Genomic DNA, 18,286 nt, shown 5'->3' on the forward strand with positions numbered 1-18,286 from the left:
AAGTTTCTCAGCCTATGTCCTAATTTCATTTTCCACAAACTTTCTGCAGCAGCTCCCTCAGCGTGCACCTGTGTGTTGAGAAGGGCGCAGCACGCATGCACGGTTCCCGGAGTGGCATCTTGTGGAACAGCTTGTCACCCTCTGCTCCATGCTCCTGCCAGGGTTCCTTCAGAGCCATGGAGCTGCTGGGCGGGAGGGGCTCAGGACAGTGACCCACGGACAGACTAATTACCAACTAAGAATCCTACATCTAAAACTCCTGTGGGGTGTTTTCAAGTTAGAAAGAAGCAGATGGGCCCAGCGTGGTAGCCTAGGGGCTAAAGTTCTTGCCTTAGATGTGCTGAGATCCCTCATATATGCCGGTTCTAATCCCAGCTGCTCCACTTCCCATCCAGCTCCCTGCTTGTGGCCTGGGAATGCAGTCGAGGACAGTCCAAAGCCTTGGGATCCTGTACCCGCAGGGGACACCTGGAGGAGGCAGGCTCCTGGCTTCAGGTTGGCTCAGCTCCGGGCATTGAGGCCACTTGGGGAGTGAATCAGAGGATGGAAAATCTTCCTCTCTGTATATCTGGCTTTGCAATAAAAATAAATAAATCTTAAAAAAAAATGCTGATGCCACCTACTGTAATGAGCCAGTTTCGTTTAACTATGTATGTCAAACAATACATTTTAGTTTGTCTCAACCAAGCTAAAAACTGCTTTGGAACTCAGCACAGAGTAATGGTGGCCCTGGTACCACTGGGGGCTCCTTCAGTGTTACAGGAGAATACCAAGCTCGCACGGTTAGAATGAAGCAAGTGAGGAATCACAGGAAACTTCATGTTACCCTGCACAGCTGGTGGCAGATAGAATTTCAGGGAAAATTTCATTCAAATTTCAACTTGTCAACTTCTTCTAGTTATAAGCAGGCGACTTATCTGTAGACTTCCCAACTTTTTTTTTAAAAAAAAGCTTTTAAATACACATTTATTATTTTTTTTAAAAATTAACCGTGTCAACATTAAAACATTGCTTCCGGTCTTGACTCATCACCAAGGACACTGCTGGTTCCCTGCAAGCTACTGTGCTGTGACTGCTTCAGCTGACTCACACAAGGGAAGCTAAGCTTTACTTTGGCGTCCATGCCCTCAGGGAGACACGAAAGTAGCCTACTTTTTCTACTAAAAAACAAAACAAAAACCAAACCACTTTGCGGGACTGAGATTGTGAGAAAAGATTTGCATAAGAAAATCTTCCTTGGAGACTGAATCCTGCCCGAGACATCGGCGTTCCTACAGGTTCTGAACCAGGTGGCACGGGGCTGGGGAGGGCAGGAGAGGCAGCGATGCTGAGTGTGCTTAGCAGACTACCCCTCAGGGACCGAGACATCTCAGAATGTCAAGAAGAGAGAAAGAATATCTTTACAAAAAGTGTGATTTACATGGAACTTTCAAAACACAATGATGTTTTCAAAGCAGGCTGCCCTAGTCTGAGGTTGTGAAATGGAGATGACTGAGAATAAGACAAATATAAATACAGACACCAGAGAGAATACTTTTCAGGTTACACAGCTACAAGATAAAAACAGCACGTGTAAGAGACTGAAACACTATTTATTGACAGAGGAAAGATAAATGCTATCATTGCCCTGAAACAAAGCAAAACCTCGCTAGAAAAGTTATATAATGAAGACGAGAGATAAAAAAAAAAAACGTGGTCCAATATGAGTTTACTTGTAGATCATATTCTGCTCAGGAGCGTCAAGATTAAAGAAAGAGAAACCTGGGAAGGAAGGCACGAGTTTCAGCTGTCATCTTTTAGCTACCAAATCCATCTCATTGCACTTGGAGTTCACATCCGGGAGGGCCGGTCATCACCGACCACCAAGATGCTGCACCTGAACAGGTGTGCTTTACTGCCCCTGTCCGCTGAAGCGCAGCAGCTGCTTCAGGAGAGGATGAGCAACGTGCCTGAGCCCTGGACATCAACGCACACGATGCGCGCACAGTCTTGCGGCTGCCGTTTGTATTGCGGTGGTGTTTTCTGGGACCGAAGTGAAAAGCAAGGCTCCAATCCTGCGGCAGGATGCCCGACTGGAACTTTATTCAAAGAGGGTTTGTACTGGGACTCCCACGTGAATGCCTGCTGACACAGAACTCTGCTGTGTGAAAACCTGCATCAGCGCAGCCAGGGAAGACGGGTGACCGTGACAACGGACGACTTCTAGCAAAGATGTCCTAAAATAACTTAAATCGCTAGAGGGAAGCATCTTGGCTTAAAACAGGTGCTTTCTGCCCAATCATAATTACTCCAGTCTCCTCCATAAAACTGCTTCTGTAAATAGTTTTTTAAAATGTATCGCACAGTTCGCCAATATTTAACAAGAGTCAAATCTATTCCAGTGTTGGGGTTCTTACAGTCCTTAGTAAGCAGGTACTATGATTCTGTCTTCTTGTTATCTAAAAATCCATCTGATGAATGGTCCAACACAGGAGTGCTGTCTTTCCTTGCCATGGTAGCAAACAGCATGTCCATCATTCCCAAGGTTTCGAGCAGTTCTCTTTGGTAATCAATCTCTTTTTCTACAAGTCCTTGCAGTAGCATAAATTTTTTATCAACCACAGGTGATTGACCAATCACAGGCAGATATATATCTAAAGAGAGAGAGATTGTGTTAACTAGAGACATCCTGCTATACAGCAAGTAAAAAACAATCATTAGGAAAAAAGGCATAAGGACGCTAAATAGAAGACATTGAAAACCTACTTACTTCAGAGGGATAATTCATGATTTACAGGGATCACAACAATCAAGGTTAATCGAACTCCAGGATGGAGTAACAACAGCCTTATTGTCACTTTCCCACTAAACAGCCGCGATGGCCATTACAGATGCTTATGAAAAATCTTGAAAATTAACCTTAGTCGCATCAGCTGAAATTTAGACCACTATAAGCAATTTATTCAATTTTAAACTGCAATGATTTATTTATATTATATATACATAAATACATATTATTTATATATATTCGTAGGTATGCGCAGGAATGGAACTGGCTCCAATAAAAAACTTCACCTTTTAATTTATATTATTATTTTCACCATAAACATTCCTGGAGTACTGGTTAGGCACATGCTACTTCAAACTGACTCCCATTTTTACTTTAAGTTTTATCAGCTACTTACCAATAATTAATTCCGCAGCATTGATCAAAACAGGAGCAAATCTTGGCTGAGGCAGATTCCTACAGAGCAAAAGTTGTATTAAACGAAGATGACAAACTGGAGAGATTCCTTAAGATAGACTGAACTGTTCCATCAGCGCTTTGAAAGAAGATATGGCAATAAAGATCCCTCATTCGGTGAGAAGGAAGGATTTTGGACACAAAAAATACAAGCATTTCACAAACACTGAACACACCTTATCAAAAAGTTAAGAACACGAGTGATTTCTTTCTCATCGCGGCCGGCGAGGGCATTTGCGAGCACTCCTCTCCGACTGAGCTCCTTGATGATGGAGACCGTGACCTCGGGTGTCTTGAGGGTACACTCCGGCTAGAAGGTGCAGAGTCAGCATCAGCAGGACAGACTCACTCCAGTCCCAGGTCACAGCCACACACAGCATCTGGACAATGCCCCTCCCTCACCTCAAGGACTCGATCGAGGGCCTTGGAGATCCGGAAATGCTTCAGATCCCTATCATACAATTCTAGGTACTTCTTGGCTGGCCTGTGGATGGCAACGTCATCCTGGACGAAGAGCAGAGCACAGGGAAAGATGGTCACGGCCAGGCAACTTTCAGAATGAGGCAGCGTTTGCTGAGCTCAACGCTCCCCTAAACCAAATCATAAATAACTTCCGCACGCCCACAATGGAGGTTAGCTGGAAGAATCTGCCACATCCCAATGGCTTCGTTCTGTTCAATTTTAACGTACAACACACAGAACTGCCTTGATTCTGGGAAAAAAAATGACTCCCTTTTCAGCCTCTTTCATTGTTTTATTTCTGTCTCTTTTAGTAGAAAGGGAAATAAAACAATAGCTCAAAGACCCCGAGCTCTCAGCACGTCAACTCTGGACACAGGAAGGCGTTCTGGACCAAGCACAGCCCCTTAGCATCTTCCTGTTTCCCGGGACCCGACTGGCTCTGCTGTCCAGGGTTCTTGAGATTAGATCGGAGAGGACAGGAAAGGCGCTGGCACAGATGCAGAAGAGAACTTCACACTGAATTATGATTCAATGAAGCCAATCCTATGTCCCAGAATTCATCATGCTCTCCCCAGCCTAGCAATCCACACACAACTCTGATGAAAAGAAAAACAAAATGAGCTTAAATGCCGAGTGTCCTTGTCGGGCACGTGCAGGGATGGAGCTGGCTCCCCTGAGGAAAGTAGGAGAGAAGCCAAGGTACCCGCTGCTTCATGTAGCTCTTCCCTTTCACGAAGGTCCGGTGCGCAGGCCGCCTTCCTTTGTGAGGAGACTCCTTCTTGGCCTCAGACTTTCGATGTTTCACACTCAGAATCCCATTAGTCATTCCCACAACTACCGTCTCATCTTCGTGCTGTGAGAAAAATCAGTTAGTACATTTCTAACTCAAGCATTACAGTGCCTTCAGTTGTCAACAGCATTCATCTGTAATGAATGTTAAATTAATGCTTCCTGCTTATCTTCTCCTGCACCAAGAGTTCCATCCAGACATGCAGAATATGCTGAACAATGATCTACACAAAACGCTGGAGCGAAATCAGTTTTCCTTCTAGCGTTCCGTTGTGTTCACAGAATTTTAATTCTTACAAAACATCACTGGCAAAGTGTGTAAAATGCACAGATAACGGAATCTTGGAAGTTTGAAGATAATTTTCCTGTTTCCACATATACTGGAGAAAGGCCTGAGGGCCTGACGTTGTGGTCGAGTGCAGAAAGCCACAGCCCAGGATACCAGCATCCCGAACGGGCACCAAGCTGAGTGCAGGTGCCCCACTTCTCATCTATCTTCCTGCTTACACTGCCGCTCGGCTTCAGCCTGCTCAGCCACGGCCACTGCAGCACATGGGAGCTCACTCTGACTTTCAAATTAACAGCCTTTTACTTACTTCTTTTTTAAAAGATTAATTTCTTTTTATTGGAAAGGAAGATTTTACAGAGAAAAGAGGCAAACAGAGATCTTTCCATATGCTGGGTCACTCCCCAAGTGGCCGCAACGGCCAGAGCTGAGCCGATCCGAAGCCAGGAGTCAGGAGCACCCTCCAAATCTCCCACACGGGTGCAGGGTCCCAAGGCTTTGGGCCGTCCTCTACTGCTTTCCCAGAACACAAGCAGGGAACTGGAGGACAAGTGCAGCAGCTGGGATGTGAACACGCATCTATATGGGATGCTAGCACTTGAGGCAGAGGATTAGCCAACTGAGCCATTGTGTTAACCCCGAATATAATCTTTAAAAGAACTGAGGGCGGGCCGTGGCGCAGTACAGGATGTGGTAGCCTAATCCTCTACCTGCAGCGCTGACATCCTTATATTGGCATATCCTTAAATGGGGTCAAGTCCCGGTTGCTCCACTTCCTCTCCAGCTCCCTGCCACTGCACCTGGGAAAGCAGTGGCAAAGGGCCCAACTAGCTGGGCTCACACACCTTCATGGCTTCTGACTGCTTTAGGACTAGCCCATGTCCAGCCCCTAGGGCATGGCCCAGTGAATGCAAGATCTCACTCTGTTGGCCCTTCCCGTCTTTTTCTCTGTCACTCAGCCTTTCAAACAAAATAAATAAATCAATCTATTAAAAAGAAAAAAAGAATTACACAGTAACATTTCTCCAATCTTATTCAAGAAAACATTTTTAAATTAGCTTCGCCTCTTTCTATTCAGATTTCTATGTAAAGTATTAAAAGACCCCCCTGTCACATGTGGCTCCTCACAAAACTCAACAGAAAGAACTCAAACAGGAAACAGCTATTTCGGGCCTGGCACGATGGCTTAGTCGGCTGATCCTTTCCTTGCAAATTCCAGGATCCTATGTGGGCACTGATCTGTGTCCTGGCGGCCCACTTACCATCCAGCTCCCTGCCTGTGCCCTGGGAAAGCAGTAAAGTACGGCCCAAAGCCTCGGGACCCTGTACCCATGTGGGAGACTTGGAGGAGGTTCCCAGCTCCTGACTGGCTCAGCTCCAGCGGTTGTGGCCATTTGGGGAATGAACCAGCAGATGAAGATCTTTCTTTCTGTCTCTCCTTATCTCTATGAATCAGATTTTATTAATAAAAATAAATCGTAAAAGGCACATCCTGCCTTGTATTTTTGCCTGCCCGGAGTTCCGTAACGTGCAGTCCCAGGTTGGAGAACATGTATGTCCCGCCAGGGCCCAGGCCTTCCTGTCAGCAAGGCTTACAGCATGGCACAGCTTCAAGTGCTACACTAAGTGGGTTCCCAGATCAGAATTCATGAGAGGTCATGAAGACAAATCATGTATTTTAGCAACCGTCTAAAACAGCTGCTGTGGCTTACTTCAATCCCAAAGAAACCCCAAAATGCCTGCGGCGACAGCGTGGCGAGCTGCAGTACTTACTGACAGCGCAATACTCAGAATGGAAGCTGCGTAGTCGAAGCTGTGGACGACCTGGTAGGAGGTTGTGCTGTACACTTTCACCTTCCTGAAAAAAAAAAGCGCTTTGCACAGATCATCTCAGAAACAACGGTAAAATGCAAAGTTCCCATTTTCTGAAAACTAATTTTTAAAATTTATACATTATTGAAAATGATTACTAATGTTAATTTCAAACGACTTCATCACTGAATCCCTTAAAAATGGACTGAATTTCAGCATTTCCTTCTCGGGTTTCTTTTAGACTGAGTGGCGCTCTGTAAAGGAGGCAAAGGACAGACCATGAGGCACTGCCACTTCGAGATGGAAAACGAGAGGAAGAGACGCTCGTGGGAGGTCCCCGGGCCGTGTCACTCCCCACCGCACACAGGCAGCTGCTCCTGAGTGCCCGGCCAGCTCCCTGAGCCTCTGCTACGGCAGCACCACGCTCCCAAGCTGGGACAAAACTCAAAACCTCTCCAGTCTGACAACCACCGTAAACAGAGCCAGTGACACTTGGCTTCCTAGGGACATGGCTAAAAATCAAGTCCAAAATACAAAGTTACACTATCTCAGAGGGTGTGTACATATTCACAAAACAAATTGTGACAAACTATACTTTCTTAAAAAAGGTTTTTTAAATTATGTTTTCTACCTTTTAAACATTTATACTAATAAATATGCTAAAACCAGTTTTTCCCAGCAGCGAAAAAATTAAAATAAAATGACCAATAAATAAATACAAGTAACTCCTAAAAGTGTGCTGTAGTTCTTGCTGGATGTGGCTACTAAGCACTAAGCATGGCTAGAGAGAAAAAGGAGACGAATCTATTCTACTTCTAAAACTGAAGGAGTAATTATAAAACACTGTGGACTTGCTTTAGATACTTCTGATTTATCAAGATTTTTACATTGATTACATGTTGAAGTGCATTTTATACATTATACATGATTTTTACATGACATACTGGGCTACACAAACACACAGCCGGAATTAATTTTATCTAGAGACTTGTTTTTTTACCTTTTTAAAATGTGGCTACTGAGTCACTTAGGATTTTATTTCTACTGGACAGCACTATTCTAGAATATTAACTAATAAAACATGAAATGTCTATTTTAAATACTAACAGTTGGTTCACATTAATGTCGACAAAATACTTCCATGAGGTTTTAAATTTTAAACATAAAATAGTGTACTTGTACTCAGAATAAAAATTTCAAAATTAACATACAACAATGGAAGAAATTTAGAACAGCTTTAAAAATAAATCAGCTTTAAAAATAAATCAGTGTTTACATAGTTCAATATCCTTGCTTAAAGCAATGAGTTACATCAAGGGGAAAAAGAGCAGCTGAAGTCCTGGCCTTGCATGCGCCGGCAGCCCATATCAGCGCTGGTTCTAATTCTGACACCCCACTTCCAACCCAGCTCCCTGCCTGTGGCCCGGGAAAGCAGTCGAGGACGGCCCAAAGCCTTGGTGCCCTGCACCCACGTGGGAGACCCGGAAGAGGCTCCTGGTTTTGGACTGGCTCAGCTACGGCCACTTGGGATCAGTGGATGGAACATCTTACTCTTCTCCTCCTCTCTGTGTATCTGACTTTGTAATAAAAATAAAATAAATCTTAAAAAAGTCACTTTCTCACGCAGTAAGCGCCTGCAACAGTAACGATGAAGAAAGAGAAGTGAAGCTCTCACCGATCCAGCGAGCCAGAGAGCAGCCTCTGCCCGTTGCTGCTCAGACACAAACACGTCACTGTCTTGTGGTGATTTTTCAAGGACACCAATAACTGTCCTCCTTTTAATATGTCCCAGACTTTAACGTACCGGCCTCCTACAAAACAAAACAAAAAAGGCAAATTATTAGCTCACTTTCAGCCAATTTCTCAAAATTGTTAAAATCTAAAATGGATCCCTCACAGGGCACTCCACAGCACGGAGGCCAAGGAAGGTCGACCAGGCTAGATTGCCTGGTTTAAGTCCACTCCGTCACTCGTAATTACCATAGTTCTTATCTTCACATTGGGTAAAGTGCACAGATGTGCCTGACAAAGTTACAAAGTGTCACAGAGGGCTGGCACTGTGGCACTGAAGGTGAAGCCACCGTCTGTAGTGATGCCATCCCATACTGACACCCATCTGAGTGCTGGTTACTCCAGTTCAGATCCAGCTCCCTCAAACTGCTTTTGGGAAAACAGCAAAGGATGGTCCAACTGCTTGAGTGCCTGCTCACACGGGAGACCCAGAGGAAGCTCCTGGTTCCTGGCTTCAGGCTTCTGGCTTTAGCCTGGCCTAGTCCTGGCCAATCAAGGTTAGCTGGGAAGTGAACCAGCCAATGGAAAACTAACTCTCTCTCTCTCTCTCTCTCCCTCCCTCCCTCCCTCTCTCTCTCATACACACAATCTGTAACTTTTACAAATAAACAAAAAATAATCTTTTTTTTTAAAAAGTGTAAATAAAAATATTTCATTTTAGGAAAATTATAATAAAATCATTTAAAAAAACCTTCTATATAGCCATGGAAATGATTCATGTAGACATTCGTTTTGTAAGCATTTTGTGAACCCCAACAAAGCTGCACATTTTCCCATAATTTCACTTCTCAAGGGGTGATGAGGTGATGTAATCCAGTGATTTCCAAAGACAAGCAGAGATCCAGCAGTGACAACCCAGTGAGGGTACAAGGGCCAAGTTCTCACCTGCCCTCACGGGAGGGCAGGTGGAGAAGCGGCTCCCAGCTGGCACCTCCCCAGGGAGCCAAGACTCTGGTCAGCCCTCTCCATTCCAACATCTGGACAGTAAGGAATCGCCTAGGACCACCCAACAGCCGGTGGCACAGTGGGCATTCAGCGAACAGGTTCTGTCCCACTCAGCCTGATTTCCATGTCTCAAAGTAACGGGAAAGAAATAGATGGACCTGACATTATCAACTTAATTTTAATCAAACAGGTGCTGGAGAACACTCTACAGTGCAGGGTAAACAGAAAAAACAAGGGCAAGCACGGAAACACACACCACCTACACCTGCCTGGGGCGGCAGCACAATTTTTCTGACTGACACATGAGAAATCACATGACCACGTTACAAATATGAAAATGCACTATACTCAACAGAGCCAATCACCAAAATAGTCCTAGTTCCAACCTGAGGGAAAATGTATCCAGCCTTCCCTTGACCTCCCCATTCAGCCCTTCGCAATCAAGCAAGTCAGAGGCCAGAGAAGCCTGAGTCTTGATCTGAAAGAAGCTGTTTTCAGGAGCTGTCCCAGAGCCTCCGGCAGCAGTAACAGGAGGTGCAGTCATGTCCAGGGTCAAAGACCAAGGCACAGGGCCACGGATGTAATGCAGACCCTGACGTCAGGTTTGGGGTTTCCCTTCCTCCACTCGCACTTCACCTTGGACACCTAGTCAAAACTTACTTCCTTGTTTGTAAACTCAGACACCCATCCCACAGGACTGCCAAGGGTATTAGAGACAGTATCACTGTGCAGTGTCTGGCTCAGGTGAGATACCCAATAAATGTTTCGCTGTCCCATTTATCAGTTGTTTATATACTGCACATGCAATTCAAGCAAACACCAAGATGTTACAAAGAGTAACTGAAAAGGAATTACATGATTTAAGACCAATAATACTGCTGAAAATGATTAAAATACATATATATATACACACATACATACCTGCAGATATGAGGAGTCCGCCCGAAGGGAAGAGCAGCACACTCTCCACGGGCTGCCCGTGCTCCACAGAGAGCACACTCCCACTGCTCCGGGCATCAAACACCTTCACAGTGTGATCGTAGGACCCTGAAACAACAAGTGTGGCATAACACGAGCTTCACTGCTTAAAACAACGAAAGTCACACATGCTTAAGTGTGCCTAGATAAACATTCTATTAAAGAAGAACAAGACTTGTTTATGCGTTTGAAAGGCAGAGTGGGAGAGAGTCAAGAATGAGACACAATAAGATCCTTCATCAGCTGATTCACTCTGCAAACGGAGAGGGCTGGGTCAGGCCAAGTCCGGGAGCCTGGAACTCCATCCACATGGCCCAAGTTGGTGCCAGCGGCCAAGGCGTTCAGCCAGCCGCACAGCCCTCCCATGGGCATTAGATTCAATATAATTCACAGATACAATTCTAGGATAATGCTATTCCTTTCTCCCTCCCTTCCCCTTCTCTTGTTTAGTTTTTGAGATAACACAGTTTACAATTACAGGAAAAAAGGTTTAATGCTTCACCAACTATGAAGTTTAACAAGCAAAAAAGCAACAAGACCCAGATTAGTAGGAATATAGGCAACAGTCATAATAATTGAATGGAAAAAAAGACTGTGTCACCCATATACAGTGAATTCCAAAGTAAACACAGATCATTCAAGCTCCACGGTAGTATATTATTAATCACTGGTTTGACAAAGGCATAAAACAAAATTTCACAAAACTGTATTTGAAGCAGTATTGATACACACAGCATTTCTTTCATTTTTGGTTTTTATTTGCCTTTTGAAAGAAATTTTAGCTCCACACACAGGGGAGAACATGTGGCATTTTATGAGTTTTTCACTCAAAATAGTGTCCCCTATTTGCAAATAGCAGAACTTCATCCCTGTCTGTAGTGAATACCATTTCAGTTCATGTATTTATGTGTATATGCATACAGATTCATATATATATATGACATTAACTGCTCAAAGTCACCTCGGTGGATGCCACCTGTTGGCTGCTGTGCACAGGGTGTTACTGCAGCTGCAGAAGCTAAATGGTCACTCCCTGCGTCCCACACAAGCACCAGTGTGTGTCAAGGCCACTCCACTTCCAATCCAACTCCCAGCTAAGTGTTTGGGAAAACAGCAGAAGGCAACCCAAGTGCTTGGGCCCCCATGACCCACGTGGGAGACCCAGCACCCAGCCCCAACCACTGCAGGGATCTGCAGAGTGAACCGGTAGATGTGCCATTGATCAACTGACTAATCCTCCCCCTTCAAGTACCAGGATGCCATATGGCCGCTGGTTCACGTCCCAGCTGCTCCACTTCCCATCCAATCCCGTTTGTGGCCTGGGAAGGCAGCTAAAGATGGCCCAAAGCCTTGGGACCCTGCACAACATGAGAGACCCGAAGAAGCTTCTGGCTTCTGGCTTTGGATTGACTAAGCTCTGGGCATTGAGGCCACTTGGAGAATGAACCAGAGGATGGAAGATCTTTGTCTCTCCTTCAGTCCCTAAATCTGCCTTCCCGAGCCTAGTGGATAAAGTCCTCGCCTGAAATGTGCCAGGATCCCATATGGGCTGCAGTTCATATCCTGGCTGCTCCATTTCTCTTCCAGCTCTCTGCCCCTGGCCTGGGAAAGCAAAATAGGATGGCCCAAAGTCTTTGGGACCCTGAAACTGTGTGGGAGACCCAGATGTTTCTGGCTCCTGGCTTCAGGTTGGTTCAGCTCCAGCCATTGTGGACATTCATGGACTGAACCAGCTGATGAAAGATCTTTCTTTCACTGTAAATCTGACTTTTCAATTAAAAAAATCAATCTTGTTTTTTAAATCTGCCTTTCCAATAAAAATAAATCTTTTAAAAAAATTGCATTCCCAACAGAAAACTCTTTGATGGAATTTTTAAGACAAGTACATATATATTCATGAAGACAGAGTACCCCAAACTTTCTCCATCCAGTTTCTGAAAAAGCAATACACTTGGGCCTGTAGTGGAGGCTGGTAGGCTAATCCTGCATGTGCAGCACTGCCATTCTCTATGGCTGCCAGCTGGAATCCAGGCTGTCCAACTGCTAATCCAGCTCCCCACAGATGGCCTGGGAGAGCAGAAGACAGCCTAAGCCCTCGGGCCCCTGAAACCCGGATGGGAGACACAGAGGCTCCTGGCTTCAGGTCAGCTCCTTCTGGCTGTTGCAGACATTTGGGGAGTGTACCAGCAGGTAGAAAATTTCTCACTCTCCCTATAGCTCTTTCAAGTAAAAGAAATAAATCTTTGTAAAGCAAAGAAACAGACAAAAAAATTCACTAAATTTTATCCCAGAAGACAGCCTGCTTCTTCAAGACAACTGTCACTGTCACACAACTTGGGGAACCCGCACAGGCGGTCTAGCTGCCCTCTCACTGTCACACACCTTAGGGACACTGCACAGGCGGTGTGGCTGCCCTCTCACTGTCACATGCCTTAGGGACCCCGCACAGGTGGTCTAGCTGCCCTGTCACTGTCACACAACTTGGGGATCCCACACAGGCGGTGCGGCTGCCCTGCCCCAGCTGCCAGAAGTGCTGCTGTGGGAGCTATAGGCCTCATGCCCGGTGAGCCCTCAAGACCGCCTGCCACTTCCAAACATGCCTGGCAGCCAAGAGTCACTGCCAAAATCAGAAGTTGAAAAAAAAAAAAAAAAGGTATGGAAAATGAATCAGACCTATTCCTTTATAAAAACAACTGCAAACCCTTGTCCCTGAGAGACCCAGAGCAGTATCTCAGTGCATCCTTGGAAGGCCATCTGCTTCCAGAGGGAGAGGGCACCAACCTGTTACAAAGAGATCTGGGTTCAGCTTGCTGGCGCAGCCACACCGCACATAATCAGAATGTTCTCTGAATGTCAAGATTTCCTGGGCGTTCGGAATGTCCCACAATTTAACCGTACAGTCGTCTGCTCCAGACATCACACGGTACTTGTCAGCCGTGAAATCTACCGTGTGAACAGCTCTGCAAGATCAAGGATCAACACGTTGAGAAGCAAGACCAGGTTACAGCTCTGAAGCCATCTAACATAAAATGTTCCTCTTCCCTGGGTAACTAGAAAGTAGCTCAGCATCCAGGAATATTCCTCAAGAGAAATCATGAAAGAAAAATCTTTTAAATGGTTGTTTCCTCTAAGCCAATTAAAGAATCTACTATCAGGTCTGGCCCTGTGGCCTAGTGTCTAAAATCCTTGCCTTGAACATGTCAGGATCCCATATGGGCGCCATTTTGTTTCTGGGTAGCCCCTCTTCCCATCCAGCTCCCTGCTTGTGGCCTGGAAAAGCAGCAGAGGATGGCCCAAAGCCTTGGGATCCCACAGCACGTGCGTAGGAGACCCAGAAGAGGCTTTGGGCTCCTGGCTTCAGATCGACACAGCTCCGGCCATTGTGGCTACCAATGGATGGAAGATCTTTCTCTTTATATCTACTTCTCTCTGTAAATCTGATTTTACAATTAAAATTAATAAATTAAATAAATCTTAAAAAAAAAGAAAGAAAAAAGGAAATCTACCTTTTAGCTTGACCTCCACACCGTAGTCTCTGCGACAGATAGTGCAGGCCTCTGACAGAGCACTTGGTAACAGCTGAGTGCCGCCCGGGGAAGTTTGTGACCCCAGCCTCAGCCAAGCTCCTGTGGCACGCGACTCCCCCGGCACATCTCCCAAACTGCACGTCTAACCCTAGCAAACTCACGTGTCCCATGAACTCAAGTGAGAAACTCCACCTTAGGACAACCAGGAGCCAAAAGTGTCTCATGGTGCACAGCCCGCACAGAGCGGCATTCACATTTTTATTCTAAGCCCAAGCAAGAGCCTACAACAAAGCGAGCAAGTGCATATGAAAACCCAACCCTCTCTTACTTTGAGTGGCCTTCAAACTGCCTGAGGGGAGCCCTTCCACTGATATCAAAAAGCTGCACCCCACCGTCCTCACTGCCAGCCACGAGCAGTCTACCATCCTGCCGAAAAGTTGCACAGTAGGCTGTGTCTTTAAATCGGGAAAAGGTTTTCACGGGTTCTTGCGAGTATCGGCCATAAATGTGAATCTACAAGATACAAAACAGTATTTCAGCACATGCCTCAAGACTGGTAGCGAGAACACAAAAGCAGAGATGTAGCGTTGAACTTACTCTTGAGGAAGCTGTGACAGCATAGTTATAAGGCGGCTGCGGAGAAAAGTCTACTTTCGACACGGCACCAAATTCCTTAATCTGAACAGGGGTCTTCATGGAAAAAAAAAAGTTAATAAGTTATATCGATTCTTCCTGACCATTCCCTTTTGTTCTGAGTAATATTAATGAAGTGGTATTGAACAGAAAAACACAAGGAAAGCAAAACAGCCCTATCCCCCGTGCAGGGCTAACCCTGTTGCCAGCAAGACAAATTTCACAACAGTTACAGAAGCACACTGAGCCAACTTCATACAAGCAAGACGCCCTTCACGACAAACGTTGTCCACCTACTGATGAACACGTGGTTTTTTCCCCCTCAAGGTTCTGTACTAGAAATAACACTTCAACGAACATTTGCATGCATACATCTTAGAAATTTTGCGAAGTACATCCACTGAATATGTTCCAAGCTGTTAACAACAGCACAAAACAGAAAGGCATGTGCCTCTTAAAAATCTTGACAGACACTGTAAGTCAGCCTCCACGAGCCTGCAGCAACTGCCCTGCTCAGGCCAGGAGGATGAAATGTCTCAGGGATGCCATCAGCATAGTTGAAAAACAGCACATGAATCACTGTCTTGGGATTCTTTATTTGTGAGGGAACTTGAGGCTCTTTAATATATTTATTGGTCATCTATGTTTCCTTTTTTTCACAAACCTGCCATTCCTAAGCGTTTTCCATTTTTCAATTTAGTTATTCATTCTTTTAAAAAAAAAACCATTCTTATAAGCCTTTTTAGAGGCTACAGAACTAGTTCCACACTGCCTCTTCCTTCCATTAACAAAGGCCTGAATATGTCCTCTCGCGTGAGATTCCTATCCTAAAATGTAATTCACTTGGCATTTTTTAATCATCTGTTCTGTTAAATACTCACGTGGTTAAGCTGATAAAATAATTGCAACTTTATTAACAAAATTCCAAGAAAAAAAAAATAGGAATTAAATGATCTGTCCCTCCTGTAGGCTGACAGATGACTCTTAATTACTGGTTGTGTCAGCACAAGTATAGACTATGCTGAGAAAACGGCAGAAACACAACCCTGCTGCCACTGCCACACTCACCTTATAGTTGTTCCAGTACACGGTGTCCTGAGTGACCTTTTCTCCGAGTACAGGATAGCTCTGAATGGCGACAGGCTTATAGCCAGCCATGATTTCACAGAATGGCACTGTTGTTTATGTGAACAGCTTGGAACTGATGAGGGAAAGGATTACAGTGACTGTCTTAGTCTGAAAAAAAAGAACATGCCACGTCAACACCGTATCTATTCATAAACTTTCACAGTTACCATTTGCCACAAGCTTTCCTTCCAGTCTGTGTGGAAGTTTAGACATTAATGACCCATAGACCATTTCACTGTAACCCAGGCGAGACCATCTACACCTGGCAGCACGAAGAATCCTAGGAAGGGCTCCAGCCTGCATCACCTACTGGGTGACACCACACGCTGCTCACACCTGTCCTCTCCCCTAGACACCTGCAGATAGATCTGGCTCCACTTTCCAGAAGCTAGAGAGAAGTATATTGCATCAGCGTTCACTCTTTATGGATATTTGTATTTATCTACCATTTGGAAGGCAGAACGCAAACAGGGACACAGAGTGGGAGCCGGCAACAACTATCTCTCCTTTGCTAGAGCAGGGCCAGGCTAAAGCCAGGAGTCGGAACTCCCATTTCAGTGGCAGGAACCCAAGAACCTGCGCCTTCGTCCACTGTGTCCCAGGTACAGTGCCAGGCAGGGGTGGGGACAGGGGCTGGACCCCAGGCGCTCAGCCAAGGGATGCAGGTGTTTGCTGCAGTTTAACCCACTGCACCACAACGTGTGCCCCTACTGTCCACATTTTTGACAGCAGAAAACATAAAGGTAAGGTTGCAAATACAAAGTGTCCTGAAGCTAAGCTTAATAAGATAGCATTTTATCATGAATATAGTTCAGGGGCTTGATTCATCAAAAGCCTAAAAACACAAGAGGAAAGCAAAGTGAATATTCTAATGTGTACGCCGGATACTGAGTTTCAGGAGTCAGCATTTCGTGGCAGGGTATTAAGCTGCTGCTTTTGAAGCTGGCACCCCATCCCGGCTACTCTGCTTCCTCTCCAGCTCCCGCTAATGCACCTGGGAAGGCAGACAAAGACGGCCCAAGAACTTGGATCTTTGCCATCCACGTGGGCAAGCTGGGGGCAGTTCCTGGCTCCCGGCTTCAGCACTCCACACCTAATTTCTGCAGGTGTACTTGCTAATCCTCTAACAGCAGTTTCAACAGCTACCCCGCACTGAGAAAGATTCCTCAGTGTAAAACAAAAAGGGGGGGGAGGGAATGTTAGAGTGTGGGTAAAATGCTATTGTTGGGCAGTGTGATGAGGTTCCTTTGTGTAGAGAAAAGTGCTACTTTGCTAGGCCAGAAGGGGCCTGGACTTTGGGAGGATTCCGCTTTAGTGATAAATCCGTTCTTTGCTGTCCTGCAACTTTGTGAACCCAGGTGCAGGGGGGCAAGGGCACAATTCTTCTCTGGTCCCAGGAACAGGAGGAAGATAAGGGCGTGAGAATGGGATGAGCCACAGATAATGGGTATGGGAACAGAACAGGCTGCCTGTGCCTGAAGGCCATAAAAATGAACATGTCTAAAGTTGTTACTTTTGATGTATTTCCCAGCCCCAAAGGGCCTATATAAGCTTCTGTCTGGGGCTGTTAGGGGTCCGACTGCCCTGCTTGGCTGGCTGCGTGCCCCAAGTGCCGTTTGACCCCAGCATGCTGGCGCAATAAACTCCGTTTGCTGTTTGCATTACCAGTGAGACTCTTTGTCATTCTTTGGGGGTTGTCTAGCTTGCACCTTGACGTCCTGGGGGCTTTAGCCCGGACTCTAACACCACACAGCCATTTAGGAAGTAAACCAGCAAATGGAAGATTTCTCTGTCTCTCCTTCTCTCTGTAGCTCTGACTTTAAAATCTTAGAAAAAAAAAAGACAGAAAACAGGACTAACGATGTCTAAAATCAAACTCTAAATCAGCGACAGAATAGGATAAAACTTTGAACAGACATGTAACTCAATCAGGGCACCTTCCCAGGCCTGACTGTAACAGAGTCAATGTTAACAGGTAAACGACTTCATGGATGCTACTCATCCTGGAATTCCAAAACCCTCCTGGGCTCCCTGGAAACACAGAAGCCATCCGTGGGTCAGGTGTCCGCCCCTCCATCCCAGCCTCTCTCTGTTGGCACAGTGCAGGCGGATCTGTGAGAGACACCTGAAGACTTTACATGGGAGAAATGAGATGCAGGAGCAGAAGTTGCAGATTACACAGTAAACTAGAGGCGAGGGGGGAGCGCGATCGCAAGCAACCCTGCGACTCAACGAGGCAGCAGACGCCCCCCGCCCCCGTGGGGACCGACAGCGGCACCGCAAGTGCGGGTCGAGATTCTTAATTCCACCTGAGGAGCGTTCCGAAAACTACACCCGAGGTGGAACAGAGCAACGGTTCCATCGCTTACGGGGAGGGAACATTCGAAACCCAGAGAACCGGCCCAGCAAAGACACGCGACATTCCACCCTGCGCCCGAGACGCCCGCGCAGCACGACCGGGGCGAGGGTCCGGGGGGCGCCGGGAACCACTAACGCAGCACCCCGCCGTGCCTCCGGGCTTCCCGCAGCCGAGGCGCCATCACCCACCTCCGCTCGGCCTCGAAGACAACCCTCCGGCGTCCGCCAGCTCCCGGCCCGGACGGTTCCGCGCAACTTACACGCGGACCCACCGGGAGTCGCGGACGCACACGGCGACCCGGGCGTCGCGCGCGGATGACGTCACGGCGCATGCTCACGGGACGCACGCCAGGC

At 46.2% G+C, this 18,286-nt stretch overlaps 1 protein-coding gene across 1 annotated transcript; it reads right to left on the reverse strand.

Annotated features, from left to right (window-relative positions):
* Positions 1-1,573: 1,573 nt before the first annotated feature.
* UTP15 (UTP15 small subunit processome component) lies at positions 1,574-18,210 on the reverse strand. The gene is made up of 13 exons (XM_040986171.1): positions 18,122-18,210; positions 15,515-15,682; positions 14,411-14,503; positions 14,142-14,326; positions 13,068-13,246; positions 10,230-10,355; positions 8,248-8,383; positions 6,534-6,618; positions 4,389-4,538; positions 3,626-3,727; positions 3,400-3,533; positions 3,165-3,223; positions 1,574-2,633 (listed from the first exon to the last, which is right to left on the reverse strand). The coding sequence occupies exons 2-13, from the start codon at positions 15,602-15,604 to the stop codon at positions 2,416-2,418; spliced, it is 1,557 nt and encodes a 518-aa protein (XP_040842105.1). The 5' UTR covers positions 15,605-15,682; positions 18,122-18,210; the 3' UTR covers positions 1,574-2,415.
* Positions 18,211-18,286: the final 76 nt, after the last annotated feature.

Source organism: Ochotona curzoniae, unplaced genomic scaffold, assembly GCF_017591425.1.
Source record: "Ochotona curzoniae isolate NIBS_2020 unplaced genomic scaffold, NIBS_Ocur_1.0 contig_4501, whole genome shotgun sequence".
NCBI classification, from domain to species: Eukaryota; Metazoa; Chordata; class Mammalia; order Lagomorpha; family Ochotonidae; genus Ochotona; species Ochotona curzoniae.